Here is a 19,970-nt window from a genome sequence, read left to right as displayed (position 1 = left end):
ATGACTGCTGCCACTTTTTTCTGTTATTTCAGTTCCCCACAAAGGGGCGGACTGACTGCGGATGAAACTGCTCTCAAGCCAAAGGCTACACAAATTTCAAAGATGTTTAAAAATAAACACGAGAGGAAATACGTGATTTTTACGGATCACACTGGTGTAAGATATTTACGATTTTACGTAAAAACGGATACGATAACTGAAATTAAAAAAATAAATCCGCGTTGGTGGACAATATTGACGATCTTTTAAAACATTATTGATGACTTTATGTTACAGTTAAAATAAGGTCACTTTTCATTATGTGAGTGATGCTATGGTGTAATGAGGCATGAAATGATCAAGGTTTGTGACGGAGATAAAATGACATTGTGACTATGGATCGCAGGTAGCGACTAAAAGTCACTAAGGTGGTGGAAGCAGGAGGAATAAAAGTGGAAGTGTCACGAGATGTCGAGCTATGTAATTAGGATTCGAAAGAGGTGAATATCCCGTTCAAAGTTGGCGAGTTGCTGGTTGAAATACCAACAGGAGAGAACGGACAAGGCATGAGGATGCATGGAAGGTGCGATGTGGATGTAGTGGCACAGCGGGATATTTGAAATGGTGATTAATGATTGGAATTCTGGGTGCCTGTCCTGGGTTTTACGACCAATATTCAGCAGATGACAAGCAGCGGGGCCCATGTGTATTTCGCTGTGCATTGCAGTAATGGCTGTTGACTACAGAGAAAGCACGTTGATATTTATAGATGATTACAGACGAAGAGAAATCATATGGAATGCCACTTCTAAAGATTACTTGGCTATAAAATTGAAATGTGAAAGCCTGAGCGTCAAGTATTGGACAAAAAGGCTTCGATCATGTCAGTGTGAAGACTAAGATAAGTCTCGAAGTAGGAAAACAAAGGAGAAGTAGTTCGAAAATTTATTAAAAGTGCTTATGAAATCTGGACGAATATTCATGTTATGGCAATTTAATAGCACAATATCATAAATCCGGTATAACATCAATTCTCCGACATCGCTGCGGCCAGAAAAAGACCCTGCAAGAACGGGAGTAACGACGACTGAAGAGAATCGTTCAACGTGACAGAAGAGACGTAACTTACGACAATGTGGCAATGGGATAAGAAGCATTATCTGTGTTGACTGCATCTTCAAACGTCTATCTCTCCAATATGTGTTCACCCTTCTTCAAAACACTCAGTTACATATGGGTCGAAAGTAGAATATTTCCCACGATTTATACTGCCTGAGAGAATAACTGGAAAGCAAAAAGATTAAATGTAGAATAAATGGTTTTAAAATTCTCCATCACGTAGACAAAATGTTGCTGCCTGTGATCAACAGACTTCTCCCAGTTTCGTCCACATTAAGGTCAATATGTGATCCACTGTAAGAGGTCCGAGCAGATGTAATTACGATGTATTGCTCATGCGCTGCCTGCGATATGCAAGGTATAAGAGAATCTCTGACCAGAGAGCAGTGTTGACTGCAGTAGGAACTGTGTAGCTGTAGCAGTAAGTTGTTGCTAGTCTGCTGTCTGCTCTGGTCTGCTCTGGTGTATCGTGTTGGCTGGCCGGTCGCGGTGCAGCGATGCCGGAGCCTGAGTATTATTGTATAAGGTAAAAAGCAGCCTCGCGCATATCTAGTAATGTTATCTGAAGTCCTATGTAAATGTTTTAAAAATGTCATAATAATAATCTTTCTCATATAATGTAATTTTAATAACCATTCATTTCAATTTAAAGAATTTACTAATTTCTCCAATCCATGATCATCCTGATTATTGCAAAAGAAAAATCAGTTGTTTCCCTTTCATAAATGACAAATATATCGGCCATCATTGCACAGGGCTGTGTCAGAAAAATTTATTGTAAGAGCATATATATTTGCGTTATCCGGCGACTTCATTGAGGCGAGAATTTTTTTCTCTTTTTTATTCAGAATGATCTTTCAGGGCCATGACGCAGCACTGCTGACGTCCAAAATTTACCAGGTTAAATTCATAGTCAATTATTGAAAAGTCATAAGTGAGCGACAATTTAATTGAGAGGTTAATTACATTGTATTGTTACCAGGTCAGTGAATTTATTTTTTTGTTGGGACGTTACACATGAATGTGAATGACATAATTATAATTTTTTACTGTTGAGAGGTTTAGGAATTTTTCTGTTTTGAAGTTACACTAAACGTGAATATTATTTATGTTAATATTTTCTGTTGGGAGGTTACGGTAAATTATTTTTTGGGGAGGTTACACCACGTGTATCACTTCATACTGCATGCAAAATATTCTGACGACTCCAAATATATAGGAGTTTTAATTCATATTTATTCTGGGAGAGAATATCACAACATTCAAAATAAATAATACTACCGTTTTTCTCAATAATACAAACACACACACACACACACACACACACACACACACACACACACACACACGAACTATTAGAGCAGTGGCCCAGCAATGATTAATAATTCGTATACTGTTGCATACACGATGTATTGTGACTGGCTCTGAACATTATGATATGGCCGGAACGTTGCTGTCATTCACCTACATATTGCATATGCACTTTACATTAATTTGTTGACTTCTTCTACTCTCTTTTCCTACATAGAGACCCATCTTATTCTTTACAATGATATGATCGAAGCCTTTTTATCTAATATTTGACGCTCAGCGCACAAGGTCACAAATTTATAATAAAATAATCTTCAGAAGCGGCGTGCCATATGACTTCTCTTTCTCTGTAATCACCTACAAATTTCAACGTGATTTCTTTGGAGTCAACAGATATTATTGCACTTGATCGCCTTAAAGCATAATCTAAACACACTATACAAGAAAATACACATGGGTCCTGCACCCTGTCATCTGCTAAACAGCGCAAGAGATTCCCACCAAACACGGGAAGCAATATACTTTTAAATACGTCCTCCATTTTGAGCAATTATGCTTGTGCAAATGTCCATGCGTAGCTCGGTTGTTTGAAACGTAAGCACATGTTCCATTTTGCACATAAAAAAGGCATCATGTGGATGTACGTTTACTTCTTACTTGGGATCTGTTCAGTTCTCTGAAGATCCTTGTAGTCGTTTTTCTTGAAGACCTTGCGTAGGTAGTCCAGATCGCGGGGCAGGTTATCAGGGTCTAATGTCATACCTGGGCGACGTACCACTTCGTATCACAAAGTTCTTCTGTGCTCAGTGATGACGGTGATAGCATATATGTACAAATATTTGTAAATGGAATAATGCCCCTGACATTAACAAACCAAAATTACATTAGAATGTCAGTGGTGTCTCTTGCAGGATTCTAGTGCAAGCGACGTGCATGTTCCCACACCGGCACTCGTATTATACCTGTGATAGCATACACTAAAGAACAACTTTATACGCCAGTTATGTGACTTCTGATCACTAAAGACAGTTGATCATGACAGATTGTGTTCAAAATGACCACTGGCAGCGGCAGTACTCGCTTCCAGTCTGGTGTGGAACGACTGCTGCACACTTGCTAGCGTTTCAGCGGAGATGTCCAGGCTGCAGTAATACGTATCGTCAGCTATAGATGCTATGTCCTCGTAGACAACTTCATTCAGCTCTTACCACAAAGAAAAGTCTACAGGCGTCAAATTTGGGGAACAGGCCAGCCGTGGTACAGGCCCTCTGGGTCCAACCCAAAGAGCTGGAAACAATTCGTCAAGATTTCCTGCAGTACTTCGTGTGCTATGAGCTGGACAGCTATCATGTTGGTACCACAGGTTCGTACTAGTCTCCATGAATCCATGGAAAACGATCTCTTAGGAGGCTGCAATACTTGTGTGCATTCTATGGTCCTTCTATGAAAAACGGATCTATGAGCTGAAGGTTCACTGTTTCACACCATAGGTTTACACCCCATGGACGCAGAAGTCCTGCCTTAAGAAGCCAGTGGGGGTTGTCAACAGACCAATAGTACATGTTTCGGTGGTTTACCTGCCCATGATTTCTGAATGTGGCTTCTTTTTTTTGTTTTTTTTTTTTTTGTTTTAGGGCGCACAACTACAATGGTCATTAGCGCCCAGAAATGTGGCTTCATCACTAAACAACACACATGTTACATCAGTATTATCTTGTCTTAATACCCACGTACAGAGAAGTTAACACGAGTCTCACAATCGTTTGCACGCAGCTCTTGATGGAGAGAGATGTGACAGGGATGGAATCTATGTCGATGGAGAATGTTTAGGACGCTCTAATTTACCCTAGTTTTAGTATGTTAATGTCAATAGGCGTTGTTCCATTTAAAGAAATGTATGTTTGCACAAAAACTACACTTTCTACGTATCATTATAATCCGTTTGTTGTCCAACAATGTGGGCCACTGACTACCAGTCACTCTGTGAAAACGGCACGTCTGTAGCCCTTTGGATTTCCGCAATAATTGCGGTGAAAGTTTTAGATGATTCACCATATGTACGTATATATAGATCGCAGCTGAAGAGTGCCTTACGTGAAGCGAAGCTTTTGATATATTTTTTAATTATTGTCGTGTTAGCTGCATAGTTGTCACGTTGCTATATTATCAGAAATTTAGCATATAGTTTTGCAAATTAATACTCACACATGTAAATATAGAGGGTGATCTTTTCCACCGCGTACGAACTTTAGGGACTGATTGATGATAGGATACGCAACAAAAAAGGTCTAATGAACTTACGTCCGCAAATGCACGGTTTGCATGCTAGAGACCATTTAGTCAATCATACTTCGTTACAAAGACTGCGCTCCAGTACGCGCTGTACCATGCAGCCACGGTTACAGTATGCATGGTTTCCTCCTAGAGGGTGATACTGTTCCTCTGACGTGAGGCCCTAACGCCGTCTCCTAGCATAGTAATTGGTAATGTTGGGTCTGATTAACTTCTCTTGCTGACGTACCTTGTAGTGGTTGTAATACAGCGTTGTACACAATGGTTCCGTATTCAAACCAAAAGCTTGCTGCCATGGTGTTTACATACGGAAAGGGAAATGGAAACAGGTGGCGGGCAGCAAGGTTGTATGAGGAGACCTATCCCCACCGACAACAACCACAGCATTCAATGTTTGCATCAGTGTTTCGCCCTTTGTCTGAGATAGGCTCGTTTCAGGAAGCAGGAAATCATGAAGGACGTACCCAAAATGTTTGGACACAAGACATAGAGGAAAATGTGATTAACATTGTGGAAGGCGACCGCCATGTCAGTACCAGGCAGTTGGCTCCCCAGTACAGGGTAAGCCAGACGACCATGTAGAACATTCTCCATGACGAGAATGAGATTTTCACTCTGCAGAGGAGTGTGCGCTGATATGAAACTTCCTGGCAGATTAAAACTGTGTGCCGGACCGAGACTCGAACTTCTTTTCTGTAACCATATATATTTATTTAAATATATTAACAACGACACATCTAAGAAAACAACATTTCATTCTATTAACGTATTATATTCCTAGTGTTGGTTAACATTACTGTCATTTTATAGGTTTTCGTTTGTATATTCTTTTCTTTTTCGTTTTTCTGTAATTGTTGTTCCTTGAACCCTTTCACATGGCAATTTGTCATCTTTTTTTTGGGTAAAACATTGATTTTGAGTTCAAATTTCTGTATGTCATTCAGTTGTGATGCCATAGGCACAATTGTGCCTTCTGGTTTGATCTCTTCCTCTAGTTTGCACTGTTAGGTGGGACAGTATGAGGGAAACATCAGCATGATAGGTGGAGCAGAAGTGGAAGAAAACTTTTTTATACATACTACAGATTATACATAAGATTGAAGAAGAAAGAAAAATTATCTCATTTTATATAAGAGAAGCAGAGAGGAAAGTGTGAGTATGGGGCACATAGCAAAGGAAATCACTAAAAAAAATTGTGAGTAGTTGGCACTTTACACTAAGTAATGCTTGTATCCTTGACAATATAGTACAAATAACGAAAAAAAACACTGTTAGTACGACTGGGCATACTTTTGACACTGATTTGGCTGCGAGCATGACAGTTGTTTGGTGAGAAGCACTTTGTATCACTGATTTCACTAAGAACAAACACTTTATACTACTATACTCCACTATTTGAGGCGAGAGGAGAAAGAATTTTATATTTTCTGTTGCACTTCGGGACCTTTGCATTTCGCGGGCAAGTGCTCTACCATCTGAGCTACCCAAGCACGACTCACGCCCCATGCTCAGAGCTTCACTTCTGCCAATACCTCGTCTCCTACTTTGCAAACTTTACAGGAGCTCTCCTGCGAATCTTGCAGAACTAGCACTCCTGAAAGAAAGGATATTGCGGAGACATGGCTTAGCCGCAGCCTGGGGATGTTTCCAGAATGAGATTTTCATTCTGCAGCGGAGTGTGCGCTGATATGAAACTTCCTTCTCCTGCGCGCAGGAGAGCTTCTGTAAAGTTTGGAAAGTAGGAGACGAGGTAGTGGCTGAAGTGAAGCTGTGAGGTCGGGCCGTGAGTTGTGCTTGGGTAGCTCAGATGGTAGAGCACTTGCCCGCGAAAGGCAAAGGTCCCGAGTTCGAGTCTCGGTCCGGCACACAGTTTTAATCTGCCAGGAAGTTTTATTCTCCATGACAGCTGTTACTATCCTCGTCACCTCGTCACTTGCAGCGTGCACAGGGCTTATTAGCGACAGACTTTCCTCATCGGGAGCAATTTTTCCCACGAGGGAACCACTGCTCTGGAATTTGTGTCCACCATAGTATTCACAGATGAGGCCACCTTTATGCAGAGTGGTATCTTCAACTTTCATAAACTCATCTGTGGGATAGATATGCAGAACACCCATGGTATTATGACAGCGAATGATCAGCATCGTTGCAGCCAGAATGTGTGGGCTGGGATAATTGGCAACCATGTTTTGGGACCCGTCTCCCTCCCATGTCGCCTGGGAGGCTGGAACTACCGGTGAGTTTCCCTCCCTTACTGGAAGAAATGCCATTGATGATTCGAAGCGTTATGTGGCTCCTACATGCTGGAGCTCCAGCTCGCTTCACCGTTAACGTCTAGACACATCTCAGTCGTGTCTTCCCTGGTTGATGGAGCGGACGAGGGTAACCTGTTACATGGCCTACACATTCACTGGATCTCAACCTGGGCGATTACTGGTTATCGGACCAGTTCAAAACCATCATATATGCAGATCTCATTCCAAATGTGGAGACACTGAAGCAATGTATTCATGCTGCCTTTGACACTGTTCGGATGCAGCCTGCCCGATGTGGACGTATGAGGGCGCCTACACGCATGCGTTGAGGCAACTACTGTAACTGTGGCTGCATGGTACAGCTCGTGTTAGACCTCAGCCCCTGTTACAATGGGTGCTTGGATAAATGGTCTCTAGCAGGGTAATCATCCATTTCCAGACACAAGTTGATTAGACCTTCCTTGTGCCGTATCCTCTCATCGACCAGTTCCTTGAGTTTGTACACGGTGGAAAATTGTCGGAGGTTCACAACCCTAATGAATCACTTCGCCCTTGGATCTGCGCCTGTGATATATGTGGCTGTCTTGTTGACAGGAGAGTGGGAGGCTGATGACAACGGTGCCCTTCATGCCGTACCTGGTGACCGAGGACACACCGCTGGCTGGTGGCCGGCACGTCGTTCCCCAGGGCAGCACGGTGATGATCTCCTACTACCTGGTGCACCGCCACCCCGACCTCTTCCCGGAGCCGGACAAGTTCGACCCCGGCCGGTTCCTGGAGGGCGGCAGCGCCACGTCCAGGAAAGCCTACAGCTACATACCCTTCGGCGTCGGCTCGCGCAAGTGCGTGGGCGCCCGATATGCCGTTCTGCAGATGAAGGTCCTCCTGGTGACGGTTCTACGGCGCTTCCGCATACTGCCCGGAACGACCAGGCAGCAGCTGGAAGAGAGTGTGCTTTCAATAATAGCACATCCAGTCACTGGTTTCAGAGTCACTTGCGTCCCACGAGACAACATGCCTTCCAATTCGGTGTAAGAGTGGATTGTGCTGGAAAATTGCATAGCTGCAAAATTTCAGCTGCTGTTTAAGTTTAGAAGGTCAGTTCACACTGAACAACTGTACGGATGGTGACGTCACTGTGAATGGATGGTGTTTTTACACTAGCGGAGCAGCAACATAACGTTGCTGCACTTTGCCCAATGGCCAACTATTTAAGTGAGGTTGCGAGGTACCACCCGTGGTACAAAAAGACGGAATACACTTCCAGATTTAAGAAACTAGCAATGATATAGATATTCAAACAACTTGTGGGTATGCAGTCAGATGACATCTTCGACAGTCACCGATATTTCGACCTAGGTGAACATCCTTACATTTTCAAGACATAAACGCGTCGCGAGATAGCCGTGTAGTGAAATTTCAACCCTGGGTAAGTCTGGCTATGCCAACATAGAATCGTAATATGGCATACGCAGAAAAAGAAAAAAAGAAAGGAAAAGAAAACAAAAATAAAATAAACAGTAAAAAGTAATGCCACCACCCAAACATAGATGGCCGTCGTCTGACATTATCGATAACAAATATTAATTAACAACGAATGAGAAAGTAGCGTTAACTCCGTCCGTCTGTTGCTTGGAATCCTGCTCCCTTCCGACTTCCTGCTCAAAAAACAGAGGTTATAATCATTCGCATATGCTTTACAGAGTGTTTCAAAAAGAAAGCACGTATTTCGAATTCATATATTTACTAAACTGTGAGACATACTAAACTAAACTCCGTCCGAACAGGCCTCGTGGGTCCCAACGGTACTGACCGACCGCCGCGTCATCCTCAGACTATAGGCGTCGTCGGATGCGGATATGAAGGGGCTTGTGGTCAGCACACCTCTCTCCCTGCCATTGACAGTCAACGAGACCGGAGCCGCTACTTCTCAGTCAAGTAGCTCCTCAATTTGCCTCGCAACGGCTGAGTGCACCCAGATTGCCAACACTGTTCGGTAGACTGGACGGTCACCCATCCAGGTGCCATCCAAGCCCGACAGCACTCAAACTCAGTGATCTGGCGGTAACCTATGCCACCACTGCGGCAAGGCCATTGGTTAAACAGTGAGACATACAACTATGACATTTGAGCTACATATTTACGAATCCCTCGTGTTTAGATTACAGATGTTCGATATACGAACCATTTCACATCGATAATTTAACTCCTTCCATACTCGGATAAACATTTCCATCGTCACTGATGTTTCAGTTGAAATGAAACACCACAGGAAGAAGTCACAGGACTTCAAATCCGGTCACCTTGGAGGCCAGCTGAGAAGTGGTAAGCCACCATCTGTGTGACGACCAATCCAACTGCTCCTCAGAGTTTCATTCAGATATTCACACACTTTGCGATCCAGTGAGGGGGAGACCCCTCTTGTTGAAAAACGTAGTTGTCCTCGTTCAGTCTCGGAAACAACCAGTTTTGTAACAAACCACAATACGCCTGACCGTTACCGTGTTTCCACAAAAGAAAATTGGGCGGTAAACAGATGAGTGGGATTTCGTAAAAAACGCATTGGCTTTGGGTGAATCTCCTAACCTACATGTTCAGTGTGTAAATGGGTGTTACTTTTCTACTAAGATGGAAAGTCGCTCCATCAATGAACATGACGTGTAGCGAGGAAGTCTTCTCAGTGACAATAGTATTCTGAACCTCTGAAGCTCGTCAGAAAATGCGACACGTTTGCGTTTGTCGTCATGACGTAGAGCCTGTAACATTTGTAGCTTGCACGGCTTCATAATCAATCGACGTCTCGAAACAGGCCAGATTGTTATTGTAGGCAGCTGCAATTCACGACTAGCACGACGAGTTGATTTCCTAAGACTAAATTGGAATGCGTTACGAGTTCGTGCTGCATTTCCGTCGGAAACACGAGAGCGGTTAGGACTCCTTCCCCTACCTACACACCACACAGACCGACGATACCATCTGCGAATGTTTCATCCATTCGAACGATCTGTTTGCTATGTCAACCTGAAAAGAATAAAATTTCGTAAACGCGAGAGTACAATATGTTTTCTGCTGCAGAGTAGCCATTTTGCAACGTGTGACAGCAACCAAGGAAACATAAGACAACCAAAATACAGCGCCAATGAATATGAAATGGAGAACAGCCGAGCCGCGGCGCAGCGATCGATAGCGTTGACGACAAAATAGTTTGCAATACGTATATTCTTTTTGAAACGTCTTGTATTATGTTTTTGGTCGGCGTAACGAAGGTTTAAATTTCCTTGCACAGCCATCTCTCGTTGCAGTTGTGCCTTGAAAATAACGGGGTGTTCACGTGTCGAAACATCGGCAGTTGCCGAAGACGTCAACCTTCTGCATTCTTAATTCGTCCAGCTCAATAAACATGGAGGTAAAAAAAGAAGGGAAGTGGTACAGCAAACTTACGTTGTTTTGAAGCAGACACGGTGGCGCCTGCCGCCATCTTAAATAGCCCAAGACATTAGCAGACTACTTGTTTACGATTGCTTTTTGTTCACTATTTCTGCACGCAATATCTACTAAAAACTACACTGCTTACGTGAATAGCACAGTATGGTGAGTAACACAGTATGAGGGAGGCAATTTCGAACTTTTGCTGTTGCTGACTGAGTATTTGCTCTAGTATTACGACACATTTTTCCGCGTTAATGTAACTTGTCTTTTTTTTCTTTCTTTCGAAAAACCAAGCAGAGAAGATTGTTTTGTGAAAAGGATGCTTTCGTAATCCATGTCATTCCACTTTAACTTTATTTCCATCGATAGCAAATCAAACTGGAACCCTGAAAACAATGCTTGTTTGCTTACTAGTACTGCTTCTTGTTCGTTACATTTTCAGCATTCGGCTCATATGCACAACATTTTTAACGATCACATTTGCAGAAAACATACCGTAGCAGCGAGTTCTTTGTTAAGCCGTGGGCACACGGACCATGCTTTCGAACGTTGGACACTGAGCGTCCCGAGTTTCTGACGTCATATCGTGGAACAGCACGTTGGGAAGTCCTTCCGAACGTGCAAAGCAGTATCTAGCATGTCAGATATTCCGAACGTGCGGTTGAACGTTGACCAATAAGATGGAGGTGCGCCACCTACGTCGCTTTCACGCCATTTCCCTTCAGTGCAGAGTTTTAAGCTCCCATAATGGCTTCCAGTTGAAGTCCGCATGTGTATATGCCGTTTCTGAGCACTAGAAAACTGGGGAGCTCTCGAAAACCCTCCGTTTATTGCGATTGGCTGTAATAAAATGACAAGAAACGTCATATTCGTGGTGAAATAATTATTATAACTTGCGTATTATAAGAGTAGGGCATTTGAAATCAACAGCATGTTGAGGATCCATTAAAAATGCATTGTTCTTGGTACCATTTGTTATAATTAAACTTCAATTAGTAATATTGCTACAGTTAATGCTCTTAGTGCACAGTAACAAGCTAGATATGACCTGTCAACGTACGAGGTTACGCTAGCGTACTGAAGTGCTAATCTCAAATCTGTGCCACTCTCTGCCGTTTAACTCGATTCGGCGAAAATAAAAATCGTGCCAAACCCATCTACCCCTGTAACCCTTCATATTTAATTTTATTACTTCGTGTGTGACTTAGTGCTTTCTTATTTAAATTCCTTCCTTTTCCCCCTTTTTTGTGACATTAATATGTGTTGTGTCTCTTCGCTTTAAGCCCCATGTAACCTTTGATAAACATAGTAACCCTTCATTGTAATAATTTGTACTATATATTTGCCACTATTGTTACTGTATTTACTGCCATGCCGCAAAATTAACAAAATTGACATTGATTGTAGCGAACTGTGTACCTAAAACTGAATACAAGCAAATAACACGGAGGAGCTATGTGATGAACTTTTGACATGAAGACAAACAACAAAAGGAAAATGTAAAAGGAAAATTTACTACTTGGGAAAATTGAAACAACAGATGAAATTCATAAATTTTATACCTCATTGTTATCTTTGTACATTGTTACAAGAAATAATGTTTTACGATATTGTTCAAAAAAAGAAAGTAGCGTTCCAGTGTCATTGTTATACTATTAGATGAGTTGGTGGTTCGCAACCCACAAAACTCAAATATTTTTTCTTCTAATCTTCGCTTTTTTAATAGGTTCTGATACTTTCTTATTAGTTTAATATAAGTATATACTATAATAGTCGATGTAATGTAAATACAAGGGACCGCTTTTGAGAGGTGAGTTCATTCGATTGGCTTAATCTACAGGGCACCTTGCACTGCTTGCAGTAAGATATTTTGCTCTTTTTTTAAAAGTTTTTTAATTCAAATGAAGAGATTCTGCTACTAAGTAGAAACAGTGATAAAATAAGAATGTCCTTCGGTTTTCACTAAAAAGGGAGAATGGTGAAATAATTTTTATCTGATGTGGAGGACTATTGTAAATTTTTATGGCACTATTTGTAATGGAACTTATATAAGCCAATGTAACCATTGACTGGACAAGATAATTTCCTTATTGCCTTATAAAATTCTCACATGTATGGAAGTTTTCATTTACCTATACTAAACATAGAACAACCTGACTAGCATATGGACAAAGGAGAAAAGTACGTTTTAACAGACCTAATATAGGAATTTTACGCCCCTCCATTTCGTAAACAGTGTGATCTACGAGTCGCATACTGCAGACAAGTGTGACTGGAGGGCGCTGCGATCGCGCATCCACGATGTGGCCAGTGTATCGTATGCGCAAGTCGCATCGTTCCTGACCGTTCAGCAGCACGTTGAACACGGCACGCTCAACGATGAAATTCGACAGGCAGCACGGTCCGTGAGGCAACGGCTTTAGCCCGTAAACTTGCAAAATGAGGAAAGAAGCAGGACATGCTATAGCATATTCTGTATGTCAACGACGTAAACGATGATTGAAATGTCAAAGACATAGAACCGCATGCGGAATCGAGTACTTGTACTAGTTTTATCACTACATTAATCTCACCGTAGTTTACACATCTCATTTTGAAACCTAATTTATGATGTAACATCCAGAGTGTGGCCGATACTAGCAATTTATAGGGTAAAAAAAGATATGATTTTTTAAAAGTTGTTCCAGCATATAGGGATATATATATATGGGAATTATCTCAAACGCTTAGACTCTGTAAAATCGCTATTTTGCTTTAACATGTATGTAAGTCATTCTTAGCATTGACAGCCTAGCCTGTGTAACATGTAGGCCTATCTTTCCAGCAGTAGCCTATTTAGTTATTTCCCCGGAATATTTCCCGCCGTAACACTGTCAGTTTCTCACGAATAAGCAAACCTATCATATTGGAATGTACGTCTACTTTGGTTATTCGCTTTATTTTACTTTAAAATTTCTTTTCGAAGTTTTTCAAATTAAATAAGCCGATCCCACGCTGTGTGATATACCAACAGTTAGTTTCATGTGACTTCTGAAATTTTCCCGGCGTATTTCTTCTTCTAATAATTTCCGGGTATGCAGCCGGATCCCGTCGACATTCTGCCACGATATTTCGGCTCAGAGACGTCCGGCCATCATCAGATGAGTACACAACTACTGAAGAGCCCAGGTGCAGTCGCAGTATTTATGCCGAATCTCGCGCATGTGAAATGTACTGGCATCCTACAGCGCATGCGTCAGGTGTTGACATGCGCAGCATAGCCGAGTTGTACGTGCTGCCCTCGGTGGTGGAAATAAAGGTTCATCTAGTCATTGAGTATCGAATGACACTGTCGATTCCGCTGTGATTGTATAATTTTAATAACAGGATTCCAATTTTTATCCAGCTGAAAGCCGTTGTCACGATTTATAAGATTATTGGCAAGACGTATTTCCACTGATTCCTTGATTACGGAATCCCAAAAACCGGAAACCGGGGATAAAATTTTTGTTACATTCTATTCCATTGAATGTCCCAAAGAAATACAGTGCTCTGCTACTGCCGATTTTGACGGTTGCCGCAGACGGGTGTATCTTTCATGTTCTATACATCGTTCATGGACAGTTCTTGTCGTCTGGCCAATATATGCAGCGCCACATTCACAGGGAATTTTGTAGACGCCTGCCTTCTTCAGTTGTAAATCGTCTTTAACGGATCCAACCAGGGCCCGGTTCTTTGCTGGTGGACGGAAGATAACCTTGATTTTATTTTTCTTCAGTAATCGGCCTATTTTCGACGACACATTCCCGGCGTATGGAAGGAACGCAGTTGATTTAAAGTCATCATCTGCGTCCTCAGTGCGTTGCTTCTTGTTATGATAGTTGCGCATGGCCTTCCTTATTTGGCGAGAAGTGTAGCCATTCTCTTTGAAAACCTTCTCCAAGTGTTCTAATATCGTGGCAGAATGTCGACGGGATCCGGCTGCATACCCGGAAATTATTAGAAGTTAGTTTCATGTTCCATGCATCATTTGCATGATAAATCTTAATGATATGGAATGAGTCAATTATGATTAACATCAATCTTTGTGTGTGTGTGTGTGTGCCTCTTTGCTGATCATTTATTAGCTTTTCGCTTTTAAATTAAAGACAAACAGATATTAAATTAGTAATTCCTTTCCATCGCCATTTACACATTAGAATGATAGTCTTCTGCTGAGTAGGAGTTGTCGAAGAGAAACGTTTTCAGTTTAGTTCCAAATTTTATATTACTGGGTAACTGATCAAAACTTTTGGTTGCAGCATTGTGAACTCCTGTTTGTGCTACAGACAACCATATTGTGTGGTAATAAAGGTCATTGTTTCCTTATGGTATTAACTATGTACATCATTGTGCCTGTTGAAGTACTGTGAATTATTTACAGCGGACTTCATGAAGGAATAACTATGCCGTGAAGTGGATACATTGCTATCACAAGCCGAGCAGCAGGCAGCCACGGTGGAAAGAATGTTCACACAACTTTCTGGGCGTTGCTTCATCAGGAAGGAAGCAAAGCACGAACATATACTCATGCAATCATACACATAAAACTCACACATACATGACCGCTGACTCCGACTGTTCTAGCCAGAGTCTTTTTCAGTGAGGGAGGAGATGTGGACAATGAATAATTAGCTGGGGGAGGGAGGGATTTAGGGCATGAGGTGCTGCGCCAAGAGTGAATGCGGTCTCGTAGTTGCGTGTTGTGCGGTGACGACAACGTTGATATAGTGTGGCTTGAGCGTCGGAGTGTTTTGCATTTGGAAGGCAATGAAAAGCACAGGAAGCAAGAGCAAGAACTGACACTGGATAAAGTAAAAACTTAGATGATAGTAACAAAGGGAAACTTCACTGGTTTGTGGGATGGAAGAAAAGTCGTTGGGCAAAATCCAGCAATGGCTGCCCAGTGTGGAATGTCAACGAAATTCGCCGGTTCAGTGTACAGCAGCCGTAGACAGCGCTCATCTGCGCGTGTTGCAGACATGTAGATTTAAATACAAGCGCTAGCAGCAATGGACATGGAAGAAGGAGTGGAAGAAGGAGGAACGGATGTAAAATAAAAAAGCAAGTAATGATTGATGCCGATAGGAGAGAAGAAAGTGGTGCGATGGACGGAGAAAAGAAAACTGTAGGAAGCGTAACTGAGTGAAGATGGGAGCATTTGCTTTACTGTTTCACGGAGAGGGGAACTGGACGTACCTATATGGTAAATTTTAGAGAATCGCTATTTTGTTGGTAGAAGGTAGCACTCTAGCTTCTTTTTCAAAGAAATACGGCACCGAATTTAGTGCAGATCAAAGGTTACCAATTTACTGTAAACCTCACACCCTCATATTGACGATGCAATACAGAAATTGCGTCGCGACTGAATACTACGGGATCAATTCCAACTTCTTTCCGAAAGACAAACTTGGCTACGGTCACTGTATTATATCTCTCCTGGGAGTCTAGTAGTTTCTGGTGTACCACATCACGTTTACTTTCACTCTCGCACTCTCACATTGCGATGTGACACGGAAATAACGTCGCGATTGAATACTGCAGGATCCATCACGACTTCTCTCCGAGAGACCAACCTCTCCTGGGAGTGCATTAGCTTGTTTCCGATGCACCAAAAGACGTTTACCGTAACCCTCGCACCCTCACATTGACGATGCAACACAGAATTTTGTTCGCGATTGATACTACAGGCTCCATGACGACTTCTCTCCGAAGCACTAATGTGGCTATGGCCACCGGATAGAACGTCTCCTGGGAGTCCAGTAGGTTGTTTCCGTTGCACCACAACCCATTTACTGTAACTCTCCCACCCTCACACTGACGATGCAACAAAGACATTGCATCGTGACTGAAAATTACATGCACCACTCCGATTTCTCTCCGAGAGACTAAAGTGGCTACGGTCACCACATGGAAGCTATCCTGGGAGTACATTAGCTTGTTTCCGATGCATTACTTCCCGTTTACTGTATCCCTCGCAAGCTCACATTGACGATGCAAAACAGAATTTGGTTCGCGAGTAAATACTACACGCTCCATGCCGACTTCTCTCCAAGGGGCTAACGTGGCTACGGTCACTGCATGGAACCTCTCCTGGGAGTGCATTAACATGTTTAAGGTGGACCACAACATGTTTACTGCAATTCTCGCACTGTCACATCGACAATGCAGCGCGGAAACTGCGTCGCGATTGAATACTATAGGCTCCATGACTACTTCTCTTGGAGAGACTAACGTGTCGGCAGTCACCACATGGAACCACTCCTGGGAGTCCATTAGCCTGTTTCCGACGCACCACAAGACGTTTACTGTTACCACCGCACCCTTATATTGCAATGCAACATGCAACATAGAAATAGCGTCGCGATTGAATACTATAGGCTCCATGACACCTTCTCTCGGAGAGAGTAACGTGTCCAGTAGCTTGTTTCTGATGCATCATAACTTGTTTACTATACCCTTCGCAACCTCACACTGACGATGCAACAGAGAAATTCCGTCGTGACTGAAAACTGCAGGCACCACTCCAACTTATCTCCTAGAGAATAAGGTGTCTACAGTCACGACATGGAACAGCTGCAGGGAATCCAGTAGCTTGTTTCCAATGCAGCAGCCGGTTTCTGTAAGCCTCGCACCTTCACATTGACGATACAAACAGAAATTGCTTAATGATGGAATACTACAGGCTCCATGCCGACTTCTTTCCGAGAGACTAAAGAACCTCTACTTTCAGTCCAGCATCTTGTCTCTGACGCCCCACAACCCATTTACTGTAACTTCGCAGCCTCACATTGATGATAGAACACACAAATCTCGTCGCGATTGAATACTACATGGTCCATACCGACATCTCTCCGAGAGAGTAACATGGATATGATCACCGCATGGAGCATCTCCTGGGAGTCCAGTATCATGTCTCCGATGCATTACATCCCGTTTACTGTAAACCTTGCACCTTCACATTGACGAAGCAACACAGAAATTGCGTATCGGTTGACTACTGCAAAGTCCATGACAAGTTCTCTCCAAGAGACAAAGGTGGCTACGTGCACATCATGGACCTTCTCCTGGGAGTCCAGTAGCTTGTTTCCGATGCACCTCATCCCATTTAATTATAATCTTTGCACCTTCACATTGACGATGTGAATCAGAAGTTGCGCCGCGGTTGAATACTGCAGGATACGTGTCGACCTCGAGAGACCAACTTGTATACGGTCACCGCATGGAAACTAGTATGGTGGTGCATTAGCTTGTTTCCGATGCAGCACAGCATAATGACTGCAACGCTCGCACCCTCCCATTAACCTTGCAACACAGAAATTGCGACGCGATTGAATACTACATTCTTCATGACAACTTCTCTCTGAGAGACTAACATGTCTACGGTCACCAGATGGAACCCCTGCTGGCAGTCAATTAGCTTGATTATGATGCACCACAACCCATTTACTTTAACCCTCACACCCTCACATTGACGATGCCACCCAGATCTCGAATTGTGATTGAATTCTACAGACCCCATCCCGACATCACTCCGAGAGACTAACGCGGATATGGTCACCGCATGGAACCGCTGCTGGGAGTCCATTATCTTGTCTCTGATGCATTACATCCCATTTACTGTAACACTCGCATCCTCACATTGAGGATACGACACAGAAAATGCGTCGTGAAACATTGCTACAGGATCCATGCCAACTTCCTTGCGAAAGACAAACGTGGCTACGGTCATTGCGTGGAACCTCTCCAAGGAATCGAGTAGCTTGTTTCTGATGCACCACAACTTGTTTCCTATAACCTTCACACCCTCACATTGACGACGCAAGACAGTAATTGCGTTGTGATTGAAAACTGCAGTCACTACTCCAACTTATCTCCTAGAGAATAACGTGTCTACAGTCACAAGATGGAACATCTGCAGGGATTACAGTAGCTTGTTTCCAATGCACCAACCCGTCTGCTGTAAGCCTCGCACCCTCACATTGACAATGCAAACAGAAATTGCGTAATGATGGAATACTACAGGCTCCATGCCGACTACTTTCCGAGAGACTAAAGTGGCTACGTTCACATCATGGAACCTCTATTGGCAGTCCAGTATCTTGTTTCCGACGCCCCACAACCCGTTTACTGTTACTTCGCAGCCTCACATTGATGTTGTTGTTGCTGTTGTGGTCTTCAGTCCTGAGACTGGTGTGATGCAGCTCTCCATGCTACTCTATCCTGTGCAAGCTTCTTCATCTCCCAGTACCTACTGCATCCTACATCCTTCTGAATCTGCTTAGCGTATTCATCTCTTGGTCTCCCTCTACGATTTTTACCCTCCACGCTGCCCTCCAATGCTAAATTTGTGATCCCTTGCTGCCTCAAAACATGTCCTACCAACCGATCCCTTCTTCTAGTCAAGTTGTGCCACAAACTTCTCTTCTCCCCAATCCTATTCAATACCTCCTCATTAGTTACGTGATCTACCCACCTTATCTTCAGCATTCTTCTGTAGCACCACATTTCGAAAGCTTCTATTCTCTTCTTGTCCAAACTAGTTATTGTCCATGTTTCACTTCCATACATGGCTACACTCCATACAAATACTTTCAGAAACGACTTCCTCACACTTAAATCTATACTCGATGTTAACAAATTTCTCTTCTTGAGAAACGCTTTCCTTGCCATTGCCAGTCTACATTTTATATCCTCTCCACTTCGACCATCATCAGTTATTTTACTCCCTAAACAGCAAAACTCCTTTACTACTTTAAGTGTCTCATTTCCTAATCTAATTCCCTCAGCATCACCCGATTTAATTTGACTACATTCCATTATCCTCGTTTTGCTTTTGTTGATGTTCATCTTATATCCTCCTTTCAAGACACTGTCCATTCCGTTCAACTGCTCTTCCAAGTCCTTTGCTGTCTCTGACAGAATCACAATGTCATCGGCGAACCTCAAAGTTTTTACTTCTTCTCCATGAATTTTAATACCGACTCCGAATTTTTCTTTTGTTTCCCTTACTGCTTGCTCAATATACAGATTGAATAACATCGGGGAGAGGCTACAACCCTGTCTTACTCCCTTCCCAACAACTGCTTCCCTTTCATGTCTCTCGACTCTTATACTGCCATCTGATTTCTGTACAAATTGTAAATAGCCTTGCGCTCCCTGTATTTTACCCCTGCCACCTTCAGAATTTGAAAGAGAGTATTCCAGTTAACATTGTCAAAAGCTTTCTCTAAGTCTACAAATGCTAGAAACGTAGGTTTGCCTTATCTTAATCTTTCTTCTAAGGTAAGTCGTAAGGTTAGTATTGCCTCACGTGTTCCAACATTTCTACGGAATCCAAACTGATCTTCCCCGAGGTCCGCTTCTACCAGTTTTTCCATTCGTCTGTAAAGAATTCGCGTTAGTATTTTGCAGCTGTGACTTATTAAACTGATAGTTCTGTAATTTTCACATCTGTCAACACCTGCTTTCTTTGGGATTGGAATTATTATATTCTTCTTGAAGTCTGAGGGTATTTCGCCTGTCTCATACATCTTGCTCACCAGATGGTAGAGTTTTGTCATGACT

General features: G+C 42.7%; 1 protein-coding gene across 1 annotated transcript in view; it reads left to right on the top strand.

Moving 5' to 3' along the window:
- The window catches only part of LOC126416873 (cytochrome P450 4C1-like), a 150,091-nt gene extending 141,026 nt beyond the window's left edge, over positions 1-9,065 (top strand). Inside the window, exon 6 of the mRNA XM_050084756.1 lies at positions 7,551-9,065. Within this exon, the coding sequence (XP_049940713.1) occupies positions 7,551-7,991 (441 nt within the window). The 3' untranslated portion in view covers positions 7,992-9,065. The remainder of the gene's footprint in view (positions 1-7,550) is intronic.
- Positions 9,066-19,970: the final 10,905 nt, after the last annotated feature.

Source organism: Schistocerca serialis, chromosome 8 (genome assembly GCF_023864345.2).
Source record: "Schistocerca serialis cubense isolate TAMUIC-IGC-003099 chromosome 8, iqSchSeri2.2, whole genome shotgun sequence".
Taxonomy (NCBI): Eukaryota; Metazoa; Arthropoda; class Insecta; order Orthoptera; family Acrididae; genus Schistocerca; species Schistocerca serialis.
Note: the sequence above shows the minus strand (reverse complement) of the source record. Positions and strands in the feature narration are given on the sequence as shown.